Source organism: Cercospora kikuchii, assembly GCF_019650295.1.
Source record: "Cercospora kikuchii DNA, contig_00001, whole genome shotgun sequence".
Lineage (NCBI taxonomy): Eukaryota > Fungi > Ascomycota > Dothideomycetes > Mycosphaerellales > Mycosphaerellaceae > Cercospora > Cercospora kikuchii.
In genome coordinates this window covers 5,376,087-5,392,207 of record NW_025408582.1, presented here as the reverse complement: position 1 = coordinate 5,392,207, position 16,121 = coordinate 5,376,087, and the positions used below count along the sequence as shown (strand labels likewise).

General features: G+C 52.7%; 6 protein-coding genes across 7 annotated transcripts; 1 reads left to right on the top strand and 5 right to left on the bottom strand.

Moving 5' to 3' along the window:
* Window positions 1-455: 455 nt before the first annotated feature.
* On the bottom strand, window positions 456-2,924 carry CKM354_000209700 (uncharacterized protein; the record flags this gene model as incomplete). The annotated part of the gene is made up of 3 exons (XM_044797242.1): window positions 456-1,427; window positions 1,494-1,789; window positions 1,850-2,924. The coding sequence occupies 3 exons, from the start codon at window positions 2,922-2,924 to the stop codon at window positions 456-458; spliced, it is 2,343 nt and encodes a 780-aa protein (XP_044653177.1).
* A 1,468-nt stretch (window positions 2,925-4,392) lies between these two features.
* On the top strand, window positions 4,393-6,045 carry CKM354_000209600 (uncharacterized protein; the record flags this gene model as incomplete). Its single annotated transcript, XM_044797241.1, has 3 exons — window positions 4,393-4,929; window positions 4,987-5,137; window positions 5,189-6,045. The coding sequence occupies 3 exons, from the start codon at window positions 4,393-4,395 to the stop codon at window positions 6,043-6,045; spliced, it is 1,545 nt and encodes a 514-aa protein (XP_044653176.1).
* Window positions 6,046-6,520: 475 nt separating this feature from the next.
* On the bottom strand, window positions 6,521-7,216 carry CKM354_000209500 (uncharacterized protein; the record flags this gene model as incomplete). The annotated part of the gene is made up of 1 exon (XM_044797240.1): window positions 6,521-7,216. One exon carries the CDS (start codon window positions 7,214-7,216, stop codon window positions 6,521-6,523), a length of 696 nt encoding a protein of 231 aa, XP_044653175.1.
* A 1,254-nt stretch (window positions 7,217-8,470) lies between these two features.
* Window positions 8,471-9,838, bottom strand: CKM354_000209400 (uncharacterized protein; the record flags this gene model as incomplete). Its single annotated transcript, XM_044797239.1, has 5 exons — window positions 8,471-8,935; window positions 8,986-9,059; window positions 9,108-9,381; window positions 9,467-9,547; window positions 9,632-9,838. 5 exons carry the CDS (start codon window positions 9,836-9,838, stop codon window positions 8,471-8,473), a joined length of 1,101 nt encoding a protein of 366 aa, XP_044653174.1.
* A 1,578-nt stretch (window positions 9,839-11,416) lies between these two features.
* CKM354_000209300 (uncharacterized protein) lies at window positions 11,417-12,799 on the bottom strand (the record flags this gene model as incomplete). 2 transcript variants are annotated; one of them, XM_044797238.1, is made up of 2 exons in its annotated part: window positions 12,276-12,321; window positions 12,414-12,799. In XM_044797238.1, 2 exons carry the CDS (start codon window positions 12,797-12,799, stop codon window positions 12,276-12,278), a joined length of 432 nt encoding a protein of 143 aa, XP_044653173.1. The 2 variants fall into 2 exon arrangements, with proteins under 2 accessions (XP_044653172.1, XP_044653173.1); XM_044797237.1 differs by having other exon boundaries at window positions 11,417-12,799.
* Window positions 12,800-13,879: 1,080 nt separating this feature from the next.
* Window positions 13,880-15,903, bottom strand: CKM354_000209200 (uncharacterized protein; the record flags this gene model as incomplete). Its single annotated transcript, XM_044797236.1, has 5 exons — window positions 13,880-14,043; window positions 14,110-14,922; window positions 14,982-15,125; window positions 15,181-15,484; window positions 15,538-15,903. The coding sequence occupies 5 exons, from the start codon at window positions 15,901-15,903 to the stop codon at window positions 13,880-13,882; spliced, it is 1,791 nt and encodes a 596-aa protein (XP_044653171.1).
* Between the last annotated feature and the right edge of the window lie 218 nt (window positions 15,904-16,121).

Sequence of the window (16,121 nt, the reverse complement as noted above, 5' to 3'; positions counted from 1 at the left end):
TCGTTGCACGTCGAGACCATAAACCAGCATCTGTACCGTTATAGCGTTTTGGGAAAGGGTAATCGCCAGTAGCTGTCCTAGATGGCCAAAAATTGCTTGGAAAATGTGCGATGGGTGCAAAACAAACGTCCTTGGCCGCGCGGTCAGCCAAGAGTGGCCCGCACACAGACCTACTGATCTGAAGCATTGCATGCGTGACAGATTTTATTCTTCAGCACCAGGTATACCAGCGACTTATGAGTTTGCCGCTAGACCATGAACGATCGTTGGAAAACAGGGATTTTGGAAGGCATTCAAGGCTGAGTGGACGTCAGGAGATAATTGAGTCAACCCAGCCCTTGTGCTTACTTATATTTGCGTCGTAGTCTTGCATACTAGGCTCTATATTTTGTTTACAGGAATTACCAGCGGGGCGAGTGATTGGCCTGCGTTGCTGAACTATCATCGTTGTAAAACTAGACAATTCGAACAACAACGCGCTCGACATCGAGTGGCAGGAAGTCAGGGAGCCTTCTAAATATCCCGACCCTTTGGTAAATCGCCGCTTTGTCCCTAGACTCACACAGTATGAGTCCACTGAGCCTGTAGGACTCGTTCCCAATTGCTTCCTCTCTGAATACTGGCAGGAGACATAAGTTATCTCTGCAGGTGTTTTCAAGCTTGTCAAAAGCAAAGAGGCAGTCGGAGTCGCTATATTCTGGATTGAGCTGGGTCTTTGTTTGATCATAAATATCCTCAAGTCTCTGAGTATGTACCGGGAACAGAATTTTGAGATCGTCCTGTCTTAGTCGATAGATTCGTGTTTGATCTTCGTTGTCGATCAAAGGATTTGGGTACCTGGAGTTCCGCCGACTAGGATTGCTGTGAGCATTCGCAAGAGCATCGAGGGTCAGAATGCCGTGCTCAAGCATGATGAAAGGTGCCAAAATGTCGAGTGAGCCAGCTTTGACCTGTCCGAATGGATTGTGGCCATCAATTGTAACGTTAACATCGAGCAAGGCTGCCACTGGCTCCGACGTAGCGCTCTGGTCCTCCCAGTGGATGGGTCCATCACACGATACCCATGACCAAGACGGCGCTTGGTATCCAAATGCCTGCATGGCACCCCCAGCTGTCATTGGAGGATGCCAAAGTAATGTCTCCAAGATAGTCTCGCGCCAGTGGCCAGCAAAGTAATGGTTTCGGGGTGGGGAGTTCCCATAATGTTTTGCCAAATATATCGCTGCCAGACCCGAAAGTGCAGGAAGCCGGTCTGAGGGTTTCGTCAAGCGGCAAGGCGTGTAATCTTGCACGATTTGAGTCCAGGACGAAGACCTGCTCCCACCCCAAGAAACCATCCAGTCTTCGTTCTCAGCTCGCTCATGTTTTCTGCAGTTCCAGTACATTTGTTTGCTCCCGAAAATTACACTCCGGCGGGAGAGGATACGCTGGTAAATAGAGTCAGCAACGGTTCTACTCCTATTTTGGCTATGTATCTGGAGATACGCGCTCACCTCCTGGAAAGCCCACCCGCGCTTAGTCAAAGGTTCGCTTTCGAGTATGTTATCCAATGACCGACTTCTCGAAGCTTCGTCAAACAGGAATATTGGTTTCCTGCTACCGTCTGTCTGTACTGATCCGCAGAAGACCCCAAGGTGACAAGTTGTACGCCCCTTGAGGAATCCATCGTGAACACTGGTAGATCTGGATGCCATCAACGTTAGATATGCATTTTCATAGATGGTGCTCATCATCGCGCTCTGCTCTTGCCAATCCCTAGTCGCAGGCTCGTCTTCGCCTTGAAAGATGCCTGTGCAAGCTCATTGGGTCAGCCATCTGGTGTGCAAGTGGTCTGTGAGTGCTGCCGTACACAATGCATCGATCCAGAGGTATCGTACACCCAAAGCACGCGTAAGTTGAATCGCGTCTTGGGTAGTCTTCGGTAGTACATCGACATTGACTCCACGAAGCAAATCTGAGTACGTGGACTGGTTGAGTGTATACTGGCCCGCAGTTCCCCAGCAGTAGCTGAGCGCAACATACTGGGCAGTTTTCGTGATATCTACGCCACTTTCTCCATATCTGCCTGGTGGCCTCTGAAAGACAAGATTAGCGCTTTCGATGAGGCGAATTACGTCGCTGGCTTTTGCCACGTCCAATAGCCTGGTCGGCAACTGTAGACTACTTGTTTCCGAGCAAGTATGACATTCTGTAGGGCAGAGCTCAAGCCATTGCTGTATACGATCAGACATTTTGTCGACAGTTGGGCAATGCTCAATCAGCCTCTTGAGCGGCCGGTCATTATTGTACGCCGCGTCTTTGAGCGGGACCCAGTCATCGACTACACGTAGAAGGAAGGTCAGGCCGGACATGTGAGCTTCTCGACAATACATACAGTAAGCGGTGCCCAAGGTGATCCATTCCCTTTGTGAGTCGTGATCAGTCGTTGCGATCACCTGTTTCTTCTCCGGATCGAACATTATGGTCAATGGTACGTCCAAGGAAATATCTTGCATCTCTCTTTGTCGAACGAAACAATCTAGGATGAGTTTGCAGCACGCACAACTTGAACTACTGCTGGTCAGCCGTCCGAATGTTGTCTTGACGCATCCTTCTGGCGAAGCTGAGAAGTCCGCTGCATAAGGGTTGGACCGGGTCATGCGATTAGTGTTAAACAGTCGGCCGATGTCCAGAGCCTGGCATTCTGCACATAATGCAGCATCGAGCTGGCTAACAGTCTCTTCATCGAAGTCGCTTGGTAGAAGTGGCTGCTTATTGTGTTCGACAGCCGCATAAGTGGCTGACTGGGTTATAGGAGCTGCAGATTGGTTTTCAGGACCAGACAAGTCAAGTTCATTGCTCTGTTTCGACGTTGACGGCTCTTTCTGATAGTGCAGCTTGTTCTTGATCCGTGACCTGAGCTGTTGGATGTTCAAAGGTGGCATGGCTGTGTGCCTGCGGTCAGTCAAGACGATGCTGGGCCAAGCCGAGTGGTCGGAGGGGATGTGACGATTGTGGCTGCCAGCTTGCTGAGTCAGGCGCATTTCGCAAATCCTGCCTTTTGGCATTCTACTTCACGAACATCATTGCGTGCTTTCGCGACGGTATTCAAGTCGTCTCGGTCTGTGCAATCAAGGTGCATAATGGCACTTGTCTTTATGAAGAGCTACAAGCAGGCCGTCTCGTGGAATACCTCATCACTGAAGCCCTTACGGATCGCTGGCATGCAGAATCCGCAAAATAACATGAACACGCTTCCGAACCAAGGGGTTCTACCTAAGCTTGCCAGCGCTTTGTTGTCCTACGGGCTACACCTCCGCCAGCTTTTGGCTTTCGAATATGTCGGAGGCGGCCACAATTTCGAGACGAGTGGACTACCTATCAAGTCGCACAAGACCCCTTTAGCACTTCAAGTTACTCAGACTGCCCGCGGGACCTTCCGGTGCTCGATGATCTCAAGCATACATCTCTTCGAAACGGGACTGCACAAAGATTCTGACCAGATCTTGACGAAATGGCTTGGGTGATGATGCTCCGGCTTGAGCCAACTCTGCAAGCAAGGGTTTTCGCTCTCACTTTCCTGGCGAAGCAAAATATTTCTCGAATCTGCCCCAAGAAGCTCGGCTGTTTAAGGCTAGAGCGAAGCACTGGGCTGCTACATACCACTTTCTCGATATCACATTGGCTACCAAACTGCAGAATGCCCCAGCTTGGCTCCTTCGACGCATAACCGATGATGTGAAGCATTGGTTCGATAGTGCAATCACTCAGGGTTTGTCGTTCATTTCGAAGCCAACGGAAGTATGGACAAAGCATTTTCGCCTTTTGTGATGCGGGTGGAAACATCAACGAATTTTAGCTCGTCGCTCTGACTCCATCTCCAGTACGAAGGCAATAGGGCCCCAGGTATAGAAAACAGAGGATGTGTCGGTCTCACGGAAGCGTTGTTCTGGAACCTACTGTCGCTCCAAAATGTTGTTGAGTGCAGCGCCACCAGAATTGTGGACTGATCAGAACCCATCTCTTTCTGCCTCATGGAAGAATAGGTCTGACAGCCCATCGCTCTGATTGAGTGCTCGAAACGAAGCCAGCAGAACTCCTGAAAGGTTCCGCCCTGATCTTGGCCGATCTCCGGAGCATGGAATGTTCAGTGCCCATCGCTCCGCGTTTCTATGACCTACTGGACCAACTGAACAAGCTCTGTCCCAAAAGTGGCTGATGTGCATAATCGGAAACGTTTGCTTCACATGCAAGTGAACGCAGACAAAGTTTCACTAGCGCGTTCACATGCGCGCAAACTGACAGGGATTCGAAATTAGTTTGAGTTGTCGCTCACTTGCTTGTCAAACAAACACCTCGCGCTTCTTGACTTCTCTTCTCTCCCTTCCACCCACACCCACCACACCCAGCAAGATGTTCCGTTGCATCGCGGCTCCCAAGGAGCCTGAGTACAGCACCGACTTGGCCGTCTTCGGCTACCACAAGAATGAGAAGGGCGAGTTCATCGACAACACCACCGGCGAGTACTTCGACTTCTTCCACACGGACAACGACCGTGTCAACGACTTGCGCCGCGGCGCCTACCAGGAATGCCTCCGCAAGGAGATCGCCGCCGAGCTGAAGGAGAAGCACGGCATCACCGAGCTGTTCGTGACCGGCGCAGACGGCACAGAGATCTCCTCGTCGCGCCCAAGTGGCCAGAATGTGAGCGTGCTCACCACAAACGTAAGTGAACTCGCGCAAAAGCGCGATATCATCATCATCGTCGGCGAGAGCGGTCAGGATCGCGGCGTGTGGGCCTGGCGCATCGTTCAGAGAGAGGGAGGTATCGACGGAGGAAGTCTCACTGGTCTGGCGAGTAAGGTGGTAGCACGGGTAGCACAGCCCACCGAGGGCATGGGACGTCTCGATCAAGGCGAGCAAGTCCAGACCGACGGACAGAAACTCGAGGTGAGTTCAGAATATCCAGACTTCCGGAGACACGAACACGCTTGCTCACTTCACTAGGCACCCGGTATCATTGTACTCAATCCTGGACAGCTGCTCTACTCTCACGGCCTCGGCAGAAACCTCACGGTCGCATCCTGGCAGAGCCGTCCACGCCCAACAGCCACTAGTGAGCCATACAAGGTCGAGCCGAAGCATAATTCGATTCCAGGTGAGCTTCGACGCTATGAGCACAACAATGATAGTACTGACAAATTGACAGGGCATGAGACTCCGCACAAGCACGTCCAGACGACATTCCGCAATATCTTGCCCCAGATCATCGCTGAGGATGCCCGACTCCATATCATTGCCATCGGTGACGGCACTACAGCTACAATCGACACGATTGACCAGATCATGCTCATACGTGGCCATATCTCGATTGGTGGTGGCGTTCTCGGAACAGTCGCTCTGCTTGACGCGAAGCATGAGCATGAGAAGATCGCGTCGCTGCTGCTCAAGAGATATCTCGCATCGGTCGGCAAAGGTTGGGTCCAAGGCGAAGAAGCGAAGGGCACCGTCGTGCAAATGCCAAATCGAGAATCTCTTGGTATGCCAGCTTTGGAGTACGCTCCCGACGCTCAAGCCAACGTCGAAAAGCCCAGCGGAGCTACTTGCAACGGACATCGTACTCCAGACGCACCAGCAGTCAATGGTCACAACATCACAAACGGCAATCACGCAGACCTTGTCCAGCCGCTTTCTGCTCTGGCGGCCGTCGACGAACTCCTCAGTGTTCCAGGCCCGCCGCCCAACACTCCAGCTGATTCTGGAACTACTTCTCCAGCAACTGTCGCTTCCAACCCTGGCTCTCCAGCGAAGAGCAACAAAGTCGAGACCACGATCGAAGACGCAGACGGCGATTATCCCGCTCCTGAATCACTTCCAGTCTCTTGCCCAACTTACAGCGCAGGTGTCTGCGACGGCGTCACCGAAACTGTGCTTCCGGCTGTCATCAACGATGTGCTCGAGCACTTGTGGTTCTACATTCAGAAGGGACAAGAGAGCGATGCGAAGGAGGCTGCACGTTCGGAAATGAGAGGACAGGCTTGGCCAAGGGATGCTGGAGATAATTGAGATCAGAGAGACGATTGGAGTGACAGTATGGCGCGGGTTCTCCTACACAGGCAAGGCGTATGAGATGAGCTATAGCATCGAGTCAGCCACAGTGAATGAGAGATGAGACATGATTCTGGTGCTACAAGATTAGCGTTTGAAAGTAATCAATGTTCCACCATCTGCCTCCAGCTGCCATGTTATCGATGCTAAGACTGATCAGTCTCGAACTTTCTCTTTCTTGAGAGAAGTCTGTAAGTTCCTCGAAATGCAGTCCACAGAAGCCACGTCTGTAGTCGTGGCAGGAAAGGAGTCTCAGCTACCAGTATTGACAGCGGCCGAAATGGCGCTTCGTAGACAGTTTCGAGAGACAGCAACGGTGGTATGTGTCCCCCATAATGAGAGGGTGATCTCTGCTGACATTTGTACACATGACCGAGTTTATGCTCCAGTAGCCGAACTGGAATTCAGGAATCCCGTTGCGGCCCGATCACTTCTAGCCCAACCGCTTCTTCTCACGAGCCGCGCAAGCGATGCTCAACGTCTTCAGAACCTTCCAATGAAAGTGGCACACAATACCATCAGGGTGGTAGGCGAGATATCCCAAGGGGTACTTTTCCAGGTACGCTGCAAACCCGGAAATCGCCGAGCGACTCATGTTGTTCATACCTATAATGGTACTCTCACGAGTCGCTGTGAAACCCCAAGTCGACTCGATCTCGCACTCAACTTTTTCGATGCCTCGACCAAGCGTGAACTTTTCGATTTCGAGGAGGAGATGACGAATTTCGGCGCCTTGGAAGTACGGGCCAATCGAAGTACCGAGTTGTGAATAGCTTCTGCTGATTTTGACTGTGATGTGTTTGGGTGTCGAGAAACCGATACGCTGTACGCCGTTGAGGAAAGCCCAGAAAGCATGTGCCTCATCGCGATAGGGTGCGAACTCGATCTTTGCGGGACGTGGAGCGATGCTGACGTGGAAAGTGTTGCGTTTGAAGAAGATCTGTTCGCTCTCGCGTCGAATTTGTTTGCAGGTGGCGATCAGACCAGGCAGGTATCTGTACTTGCGTGGGACTCCAGGAGTGGCCGCTGCCTCGCAGTGGACCAAGATGGGTTCTTCGGAAAGGAGGACTAGCTCGTAGATATCGTTGCGAATCTCAGCTGGGAGCGTGCCGAAGGGAGAAGAGTCCATGTTGATGACAATGGTATTATGGATGCCGTCTTTAAGGTGATGAGCTTGTGTGATGGGGGTGTTAAGCGCTTGGTATATGCTTGTCGCTTTGCAGTGAAATACAGAAGTTAGACAATGGTGATAGTCGCCTGGAGCGTGAAGTGCGCGAGTGCCGAGTGTGCAGTCCAAGGATAGTCGAACGCAAATGCCAGTCCGCTTGATTGTGATGGTTTAAGCTGTGTCTGTTGCGATGTCGCAGGTGGTCGATGAAGGTCAAAGAGGTTGTAAGACGATGAGAATCCGAGTCGAGTCAGTGTCAGTGTGTACAGGTAAAGTTTCGAGTGAATGGGTACAATAGGACAATAGGCTCGGTGAGAAAAGTGGGCCCTATTGTATCCTCCTGGGCGGTGAGTCTGTGTACGAGTGAACGTGGGCATGCATCCACGTGTGTGGATTGTCGATGGCAGATGCTCTGGCTGGCTCTTCGATCATATCCTAGTATTAGTCATTTGAAGCACCCGTATTGGCTGTGTATGAGAAGGTAGATGTGACGCTGGTTTCTAGACTGGTGACCGTGTAGAACCAGAGGATGCGCAATGCGCAAGACCATCGCCTGCGCCGGGCCCGGTATTATCTTCACGGACTCTTGGAACCGATTTCCGTAATAACGAGCTCGGACTAATCCACTCCGTAGCGGCAAGTCCAATGAGAGAAGGTATCGTATTCCGTGAAGATACTCACGCAACTTGTCGGGTCGTAGTTTAAGTATTCGGGCACACCGTCCGCCTATCTGGCAAGGGACTTTCATATCCCGACGAGAGGTCTGGATGATCTCTTGATCTAATCGCGTAGCTCTGGAGTTGGGGCAACATACGCAGCTGAGCTTACTGCATGTCCAATGGGAGAGAACGACGTGGCCTGGCAAGGTGTGGGCCTATGTATCCGTTGGCATCGGTCCAGCTGGCCTGCTGTTGTTGATCTTCAACATCCTTCGCAGCAAGTCACGACTCACCTAGATCCACCGATACTATGGTGCCGACTGATCAGCTTAGCTTGGAGCAGAACGAGAAGAGAGGGAAGAGTCACTCCAGCAAAAGTGAGTAGGCTCGAGCATTGAAGCAACGAAATTGCTGCCATTAGCATTATATACCCATTGATGCAGCTCTTCTATCTTCGTACCCAGATGCCCATTGAAACGCCCCTCGCTGTTACGCAGATACCTCAAAGGGCTTCAAATGACCTGTCCACTGCTCGCGGCCTGTGATGGCGACGCGCTTAATAGGACTTTGGTGCCTTTGGGTCAGCGATGGGGTACTTTGGGTCGACAACCTTGTCATCGCCGAGGTATGGCTTAGCACCACCGGCTGGGTAAGTTGGCTCAGCTGGGTAGGTAGGCTTCTCGGCTGGGTGAGTAGGCTCGGCTGGGTAGGTGGGCTTTTCGGCAGGGTAGGTCGGCTTCTCAGCTGGGCCAGTTGGCTTTTGGAGAGGGTAGGTGGAGCAGACCTTCTCGTCCTTGCAGATCGAAGTGCTCTCGGTGCAGACAGACTTGGTTTGAGTGGCGTATCCGGAAGTGTAGACAGTTGTCTCAGGCTTCATGTAGACGGACTCGACTGGCTTCTTGATGACCGTGGTGTGAGGCTTCTCGAACGCGGTCGTGTAGGTCCATGGCAGCTTAGACTCGACGGTAGTACGGACGTAAGAATCAACCAAGATGGTCGTGAGGTATGTCGTGGTGACGGTCTATACAATGTTAGCGAGATGCAGCCGAAAGCTGGCGAATGCAGTCATACCTCGACCTTCTGGGTCTTGGTCTTGATCTCGGTCTCGTATTGAGACGTCTTGTAGCTGACGTAGCCGGATGGAACTACAGCAGTCAGTATTTACCGAAGGCATCGGTCTCAGTGCGGCATACCGTGATCGGTGGTCACAATGGTTTGCTTATCGTACACCGTTGTGGTGTATGGCTTCATTGTGGTCGTTGTGAGGGTCTCGTAAGCGGTCGTTGGCACCATCTTCTCGTACGTGGTCCAAGTGGCTTTGCATGTGTTCTTGGTCTCGCACTTCTCTGCTGGGTAGGTTGGCTTGTCTGCCGGGTAGGTTGGCTTCTCTGCCGGGTAGGTTGGCTTCTCTACTGGGTAGGTGGGCTTCTCCACTGGGTAGGTGGGCTTCTCCACTGGGTAGGTTGGCTGTCGAGTGATCAGTAAAACGTAAGAAGATGTCTGATGAAACACTTTTTGCAATCGTAAAGCTGCTTCCAGTGGAGACGCGTACCTTCTCAGCTGGGTAGGTTGGCTGAGCTGGATATGTTGGCTTCTCGGCCGGGTATGTGGGCTTCTCGACAGGGTAGGTCGGCTGTCAAAATGGTCAGATGACTGTCCGAGAATTTGTGCAACGCTTTTCACCCTTTTGCGGGTGTCATTCAGTGACCATGCTCACCTTCTCGACGGGATAAGTCGGCTTTTCTGCTGGGTAGGTAGGCTCAGCAGGGTAAGTTGGCTTCTCCGCTGGATAGGTCGGTTTCTCTGCCGGGTGAGTCGGCTCCGCGGGATACTTTGGCTGCTCAGCACCGTATCCCTTAGGTCCCTCGTTAGGAGTGGCGGCGGCCACGGCCAAGACAGCGGCGAAAGCTGCGATGATCTGCATTTTGAAGATTGATTTTCTTGTCAAGCTGTAGGGTGAACGAAGGCAGCGATTCGCGAAAAAAAGCAAATGTACTAAAAGAGTGTGATATAAAAGAGTGTGGTCAAAGTTGCTGAAACGAGTGTGGTGCGAATTGCTGCTGCTTGATGATTTTTGCTGATGAGGAAGAGAAGAAGGTCTTATATCTGAGATGTTTGCGCCGATCTTGGACGACCTTGGGACTTATTCTTGTGGTAGGTTGAGCACCGTTGGCGGTATCAGGAAGCGGGTAGAACCCGCCATCCAAATCCTGCATGTTAACGGTCAACTCAATGGCAGCTCACGCGCCAGAACTTGCCTAGACCAACGGTGACATTAAATTATGCAGTGCTTCAGGCAAGCGGTTACTGGGAGTCGCTGAAAATGTGCATGACTTCGGTGAGCGGTCCGTGAAGGACTTTCGGTGTGGGTGCGGGCTCATCAGGACGGATATGCAGTCGCCACACTCGTCCAATGCAGACACGACCCGCGACCCATGGGACGATGTAGCAGAAGCCACATGCCGACAGCATAGACTTGATTCAAGCTAATGATCAGTAACGCTCCAGCTGATGCGCTTGTGGCCTCTGCAGAACGCATTCCAAGCTCAATCGATCTGGTGCCATCGTGCGTTTTCCGAGTTCTAGCTGAGTTTACCAATTGAGAGGCATTTGCGATAGCGCAGGCGGTGTGCCTTTCCGGAAAGAGATGCCTTCACGGCGACATGAGAACGCGTATGCCGGGTATCTTGGTTCTCGCCGTCTGGTTTCGCACGTGCGCGGGCGGATGCAAGCGCCTGAAACCAATATTCCATCATCCTGAAATTGCTTGTGAGCCAGAGGCCGTCGAGGGGCCGAATCACTAGGAGATCTGCCTATTTGGCAAAAGGAGACGGCGTTGATTTTTGTTGCTCTCTGTCATCGGTATGCGGGTCTCGTTCTGTCGATCTTCACATCAAGAGGCGTTGTCAATGGATATTTCAGGAAGGGAAGGGAAGTCCGGCCCGGCGGATGCCAAGACCGGCAGACGTGACGCGTTCGGACTCGTCCCTCTCCACAGAGACTCCGAATCCTCAGCTGGCTTTTTCGTACTCAGTAGCTCTGCAATCAACAGGTGAGCAGAGACAGAGACATCAGACCTGCAATTCCAGCACTCTCTGATGTCAAGAAACGCCACAATCCTCGCCGTCTTTATCCAGATGAGCACGGAGAGCCTGGATGTGCAGCGAGATACAATCAGCACACCGCTCGCTCCTCCTCTTGACCCCCATTGCCATTCACCCCATGACTCCCTTGGAGAGCTCAAAGAACATACTCCCCGCAGAGAGAATCTGGTCGAAGCTCAATCTCCGCCATGTTTGCAAGGACAACATGTCCCTCAAAACCAAACATGTCGGCATAGTCAGCATTATTCCACAGAGACAGCCAGATGGGGAAAGGTGGAAAGACGCTGTTCGTGCACAAATCTTGCATTCTGCCTTCTGTCAGGCGGGGCCGGGCGGGGTGGGGCCGAGCGGTCTATGTATTGACGGCGGAGCGGTGACGGCGGTGGAGAAGAACGCGCTCACTGCATGCGCTCAAAGCGCTCACGCGCCAAATCCTTCGTCTTCTCCACCCATCCGTCACCGCCCCGGGTGGCCCTCTCTGCCTCCTCGTTGGCATCGCCCCTCTTGGCCCCCTCGTGCCCCAACCCCACCCCCGCGTTGTACGACATTTGCTCGATTGGAGCAGTGATGCCTCCTCCCGCCCCCAACCCCTCCCCCTCCGCCCAACCCGCCTTCTGCAGCATCGCCATCCCCTTGCCATATGATGGCTTTGTTGGCTTCTGTTGCGCCGAAGCGCCACCTCCCTCTTTCTTCTTCACATCCTTCAGTGACACCTTCACTTTCTCTGTCGTGCCTGCCTTTGCCTCTTGGATGCGGCGTTCTTTTGCGCGATCCCTCCACTCCTTCTTCTCCGGTTCCGTCTTCTCCGCCACCTTTACCTCCACTTTCACTGTCTGATCTGCTGTTATGCCGAATTTGGCCAATCGTTCCCAAGCGAGCTTCACTTTCGCCTCATCTTGCAGTAACGTTAAATGCTTCTTACTGCCTGCAACATGCTGTGCGGGCGTGACGTCTGCTGAGAGCTGGCTGCTGCATAGATAGCAGGTGGTCTGTAGCTTGCCTCCCTTGGTTTTTTGGTGAACGTAGCTTTGCTGAGGAGCTTCTTCTGTTGTGTGCTGCTCGGAACCCGAAGATGGTGGGCGGGAGTCGTCCTTCTCAGCAATCTCGCCGCGCAGCTCAGCTTGCTTCTTCTGCCACAAATTGACAATACCCAGCTCTTTTGGCTCTCCAATCTTGACCTTCTTCGTCGTGCCTTCGCCCTCTAGTGAGCTGATGCCCGCGCTCTCCCTTGGACGCTTCTTGTTGTTCTTCGTGTCCTTAGTATTGCCAGATTGAGTCGGGGTCTCTGGTCGCGTCGGCGGTTCTGGGTTTACATCTTGTACCGAGGCGTAGTAGCGCTTGTCGTGATACTCGTGCATGACTGAGCCACGTTGGAAGGAGTATCTGCCGTCTGACCCGAACTGGCCCGGAACAACTACTGGAAAAACGCCCATGTGTGGATAGCAAATTTCGATCTTCTTGGATGAGATGGTGAACTTGTCGCCGAGAGTCGTTGCTTTCGCAAGTGCTGCCTTAGCATCTGAAATTGTGTGATACTCAGCAAATCCGAACGACAGACTCTTGTCCGTTTCACGATCACGAATCACGAAAACACGCTTCAGACTTCCTGGAAGGGCGCCTGGCAAAGGCAATGGCTTCAGAGGCAAAGAGGCAAGGAGTGCTGCGACAGATGCTTCGCCCCCAGGTGGCAAACTGGGTGGCGGCACAGCGGCGTCTTGTGGAGCCTGGAGCTCGTCTTGGTACAGCTTCTCGAGTCCCTTGTGGAGCACTGCCTCGCTCATGTTGGTCTTGAGCCCGCGGATCAACAGAAAGGGCAGTGCGTTTCCGTCCAGCGAGACGTCGGCGTCCCCGTTGCTGGGCGGTGGGGCAACTGGCTCTTCGTAGAATCCATAATCCGAGTGATCCTGATAGGGTTCGTAGTACTGGCGCGAATGAGAATAGCCCTGCTGGTGATAGTCGCTGGAGTTGCTATGGCGCGAATAGTAGCGATCATCCTGGACTCCGCATTAGGCATACAGGTTCATTACTGATGGATGTGCTAAGGAATGTATACGTTGCGAGAAGAGTAGTAGCTTCTTGAATCGCGACCACTGTCAGGGTCGTCGCGGTCGCGGTAAGGCCTGTCACGTCGACGCGGCGGCGAGCGCGATTGCGATGGCGCGCGACTGTGATTGTGATGGCTGCGCGGCGAAGCTGGTCGGCTCTGCGGCTGCACTTGGCCATCTTGACTGTGCTTGCGCTGAGCGGCACCTCGGATGCTGAAACCAATGTCGGAATCGTCATGGCTGTCACCACGCGATGCAGCAGTATCTTTCAGTTCATGGCAGGTCAGTGATACGCTTTTCACTGATTACGTTGCGATATCGCGCCCTGTCAAAGATACCATATTCACGAGCTCGATTGCGATCCATGACGGCGGTCGTCGGCGCGGTGCGCGATCTCCTTAAGCTGTCGATAGATGGATGCGGAAGGTAGGCGTGTGCGCGGAATATGCGTTGGCTGATGTCAATGTGGTGGAGTTGCAGTTGAAGTTGAAGTTGGCGCGAAAGTCACTGCTGGAGTTTCGGATGACATCCTTGCGCGGCATCAGCGGGAGTTCCCTTAGTCTAACCTTAATTGACGCGTACGGAATTGGAAGTGTCAACATCGAGCCTGAGGCGGCTTTTTTCTTCCTCCATCCACAAGACACTTTTGGACATCGACCTCGCGACAAAGGCGAAACTGCATCATTCGAGGCACGGCTTGTCCATCGTCGAAAGTGGTGCAATCCCCTCAGATCACTTGTCATTCACGACTACTAGCGAAAAGCTCTATAAAGTACTCTACAGTGCTTTCAATGTCGAGCGTGACCTGTCATTTTATCACCTCATCGTAGCATTACTGCTGCCAGCATCGCCTTCACCAAGATGCTGTCTGAACCAATTCAGATACGTGAACATGCTCGCTTTCGGCGACCGTGTCAGGTCAGTATAGTTCAAGTACTGCATGCCGAATCTCGTGGCTCGGCCAGAGCCCCATTCGAAATCTGTATTGTTTATCAGCTTCTGCAAGCAAAATAGCTTCGTCAAGGAGGGAAAGGGAAGCGGCTCACTATCAATAAAGGACCAAGCCCAAGCACCAGTAACGTTGACGCCGTCCAACACTCTGGCAGCCAGCACATTATCCAAGAAGCCCTGGAAGTAGTCTGCGCGTCTCAAGTCCCACAGAATGGTGGACAAACTGTTCAGCTCGGCCTCGAACGGCTCCGCGAAACCGAACTCCGTGACTTGAATATCTGGAATGCCTGGGAACAGATCCTGGGTGATATTCTTCAAGAACAGCCGTACACCCGTTGGAGTGTCCTGCAGCCAGCTTGCGCCAGGATCGGCTGAAGGACCAGCGGGGAATCCATCCGGGGCAAGAGGGCTCGAGCCTGCGCATTCCGGATACGAAGGATGAGAAGAATTCGACGTGCAAGCTGAAATATCGCCGTCCTCTGGAGAAATGCTGGATGCGAAGTACGAGGTATACGCGTCAATTGCGAAGAAGTCGCAGCTGCCTGCGATCAGATCCTTCTCTTCCTGGGTAAGAGTAGGAAGAGTGTCGTTCAAGGTGTCTTTGAGCGTCTGAGGATAGTCGCCATCATTCCAAGGACCGTGGTTGAACCATCCGAGGACGAAGTCGTAATTGCGCTGTACGGCAACAGCATCTGCCTCGCTGCTGGAGTTAGCTTGGAAACCATTTCCGCTGTTCTTGAATGTAATGCGACCTCGACCACGGAACTCCTCGTGGTACCACTTTGCTATGCGGGCGTGCGCGAGGAGCGTGTAGTGGCCACAGGTGAAACGGGCTTCGACGCCACCAGTGATGTTGTTGTATGCTGGGTAATACTCTCCGGCTGGGTAGTTGGCATATTGCCAATTGCCTGTGAGTGGGCGCACGAAGGTCAGCGAGCACTCAGGTCATGATGAAAGTAATGCTTACAGTATTGAGGTTCGTTGATGGTGAACCAGGTCTCGACATACTGATCGTACCTCTGGATGATGAACGTTGCATAGTTGAAGAAGTCATCTATGATCTGACGATCCGACCAAGCTCCATACTCGTTGAACAAAGCAAGAGGTGTATCTGGTGAACGTCAGTTTCAGCGCGGTATGTCAATCCGCATCGCAGCTTCACTGACCCCAGTGGAAGAGTGTGATAGAAGGCGCCAACCCATTCTCCAGCATGCTCGCAATAACGTCATCGTAGTGTTTCACTCCAGCCTCATTCACAGGACCCTTGCCGAAAGGGAAGATTCTTGGCCAGGCAATACTTATCGCCATCTTGTGGAAACCAAGAGCCGCAATCCTAGCGAAGTCCTGCTTGTACAGGTAATAGTGCTCAGCTCCAGTATCTGCAGTACTGTTGTCGGCTACCCAATTGGGGACTCTATGCATCAACAGATCCCAGATTGAAGGACCTCTGCCTTCATCTGTCACTGCTCCCTGATGATACCTGTTAGCTTGCTGTCTCAGAACTCGCGAATAACTCTACGAACCTCAATCTGAAATGCAGAAGATGACATGCCCCACTCGAAGTCCTCTGGGAGCGCAGCATCGGCCAGATCTCCCGGATAGTAACTCGGAACATATGGATGCATATACCCAGGTTGAGGAAATCTCGAAGGCTCCGGAGTTGGCGATACTGTCGTGCTCAGAATTCCGGTCGCGACAGGACCAACCTGATCCCACAGGAATGCAAGGCGCTCGTTCGAGAAGTCCGTCTGAGCCAACTGAGTGCTAGCGAGCGTGGCATTGTAACTCGTCGTGGAATAGCTTCCTGAGGTCTTCGTTGGGTCGACAAACGACAAATTCTGTGCCTGGGCCAAAGCGGCCAGGCTGAGAACAGCCGCTATGGTGAACATGGTGTCTCCAATCGACGACTATCGAAACTCACTTTCACTTCCGTCTGGACCAGGACTGTTTATGTACTGACTTGACGCGGCTCGCATAGTGGAGTTGCAGGGGTTCAGACGTATGCACTCCTCAGCGGCCGGCTGGGTATAAGCGGGTTAATGCCTTCCGAGCGGATAATCTTCACGACTCCACAGACTGCAATGGCTTTCTTGCCGGATTCGAGGTC